The 1,984-nt window shown below is 37.5% G+C and overlaps 1 protein-coding gene across 1 annotated transcript; it reads right to left on the bottom strand.

Annotated features, from left to right (window-relative positions):
• Nucleotides 1-685: 685 nt before the first annotated feature.
• On the bottom strand, nt 686-1,627 carry LOC101680256 (olfactory receptor 9K2-like). Its single transcript, XM_004774514.1, has one exon. The coding sequence runs from the start codon at nt 1,625-1,627 to the stop codon at nt 686-688; it is 942 nt and encodes a 313-aa protein (XP_004774571.1).
• Between the last annotated feature and the right edge of the window lie 357 nt (nt 1,628-1,984).

A 1,984-nucleotide genomic window follows, 5' to 3' on the forward strand; every position in this document is an offset into this window, starting at 1 on the left:
AAATATCATAAACATCCTAAAATGTTTTCATTGTATAATAGCAAAGTAGAGATGACTGTGTCATTCAAAGAAAATCAAATAAAATGTCTTAATTTATAAAATAATGCAATTTTCACATGTTTCTTCTTTGGCCACTTTAATTCGACAAAGATCACTGGTTATTCTACCTTTCCCTTTCCTCCTCATTATATTCACATGCTCTCTTATCTTTTGCCTGACATGGAAACCAAAGCATAACACTAACATTTATACTAACTACCATTTGCATATAAACCACTGGGTCACACAGTTTCTAAGTTAATCATTATATCAGGTATTTTCTGCATTTCTATTTTACTTACTCACACAGGGAAGCAAAACTATAAAATTCTATACTTCCCCATTTGCATATTACTGCCTACAGAGTGAAAAATACATAACCCTTTATAGAAATGCAGTAGATTTCCATGGTGTCCAGAATTTTCAGATTTAATATTGCTTTGAGAAAAAGTAAATATGTTATTTGGAGCTTTCTTTACAGGATGTTATTAATGCTGTGGAATAAAACAGTTGAGGTGCATTTTTCCTTGAGGGGGTGGGTTTTTTTATTTTTTAAGTAAACCTGAGCTTTAAAATGCCTCAGTCTAGAAGATCAAGGATACAAAATCAGTTGGTACAAGAAACAGTAGAACAGGTGGAAGCAGATTTAAAGCACAACTTTTTTCTTCCATAGGACTTTTTTCATGGCATCTTTAACATCCTTATTTCTTAGAGAGTAGATTAAAGGGTTCAGCATAGGTGTGAACAAAATATAACATACAGAAGCCACTTTACGAAGTTCAGGGTTACTTGGAGGTGTGAGGTAGACAAAGGAGACAGTCCCATAGAGCAAACTTACAACCCCCAGGTGGGAGCTGCAAGTGGAGAAGGCTTTCTTCCTCCCTTCACTGGAGCGGATTTTTAAGACTGCAGACACAATATACATGTAAGATACCACAATAACAACTATTGTGGGCAAAATAATGAGCACAGCCAGACTAAATGACACCATCTTATTCATAAAGATATTGGAACAGGAGATCTTCTCAATTGGGTTGGAATCACAGTAGAAGTGATCAATGACTCGGGAAGCACAGAAAGACATTGAGAAGGTTACACTGATTTGAAGGATGGAACTGACCCAGCCACAGAGATAGGAACCAGCCACCAACTGCATACAGAGGCTTCTTGACATGCGGACAGTATAGAGGAGTGGGTTGCAGATGGCAATGAAGCGATCATAGGCCATGGCTGCCAGGACAAAAGCCTCTGTGACCATGAAGAGTGCATAAAGAAATAGCTGAGCCACACAACCTGCAAAAGATATGGTCTTTTTCTGAGACAGGATGTTGACCATGGCTTTGGGTACAATCACAGTGGAGTAGGAGAGGTCAATGATGGAGAGATTGCCTAGGAAGAAATACATTGGTGTGTTCAGCCGGGGATCAGTCACAATGATGCCAATCATGCTAAGGTTCCCCAAAAGAACCATCCCATAAACAATCAGGAATAGTAGAAAGAGGAGACTGTGGAGCTCTGGACGAACCCTGATGCCTACAAGAATGAAGTCAGTCACTTCTGAATGGTTGTCTCCGCCCTTGTCACCCATGGCAAATTTCTGCTTTAAAGTACAATAGAAAGTCAACAGATGAAGTTTCCATTATTTCTCTACCATCACATATAATACTTTACATTTAAAAAAAAACTTATAGTTGACAGAATCCTTTCAAGTTAAGTCCCATTAAGTTTACACACATGAGAAAATTCAAGATGAGAGATATTTGATGTGCCTAAGGTAACAAAACTGATTAAGGCAACACAACTGTTAAGGTTCTAACTAGAATTTGAAGGTGAAATATTTTGTATTCAAGTTTACTGTGAATTTCAACACAACAAAGTCTGATACATCCTTATGTCTTTCTATCTTGTCACACAGATGGTTTGCAAGATGTCATTTGTGATTTCA

Source organism: Mustela putorius, unplaced genomic scaffold (genome assembly GCF_011764305.1).
Source record: "Mustela putorius furo isolate JIRA1106 unplaced genomic scaffold, ASM1176430v1.1 tig00537227_pilon_pilon_pilon, whole genome shotgun sequence".
Classification (NCBI taxonomy): domain Eukaryota; kingdom Metazoa; phylum Chordata; class Mammalia; order Carnivora; family Mustelidae; genus Mustela; species Mustela putorius.

Excerpts from the sequence above, each read along its gene's own strand:
- LOC101680256 (XM_004774514.1), bottom strand. The coding sequence starts at position 1,627 with ATGGGTGACAAGGGCGGAGACAACCATTCAGAAGTGACTGACTTCATT.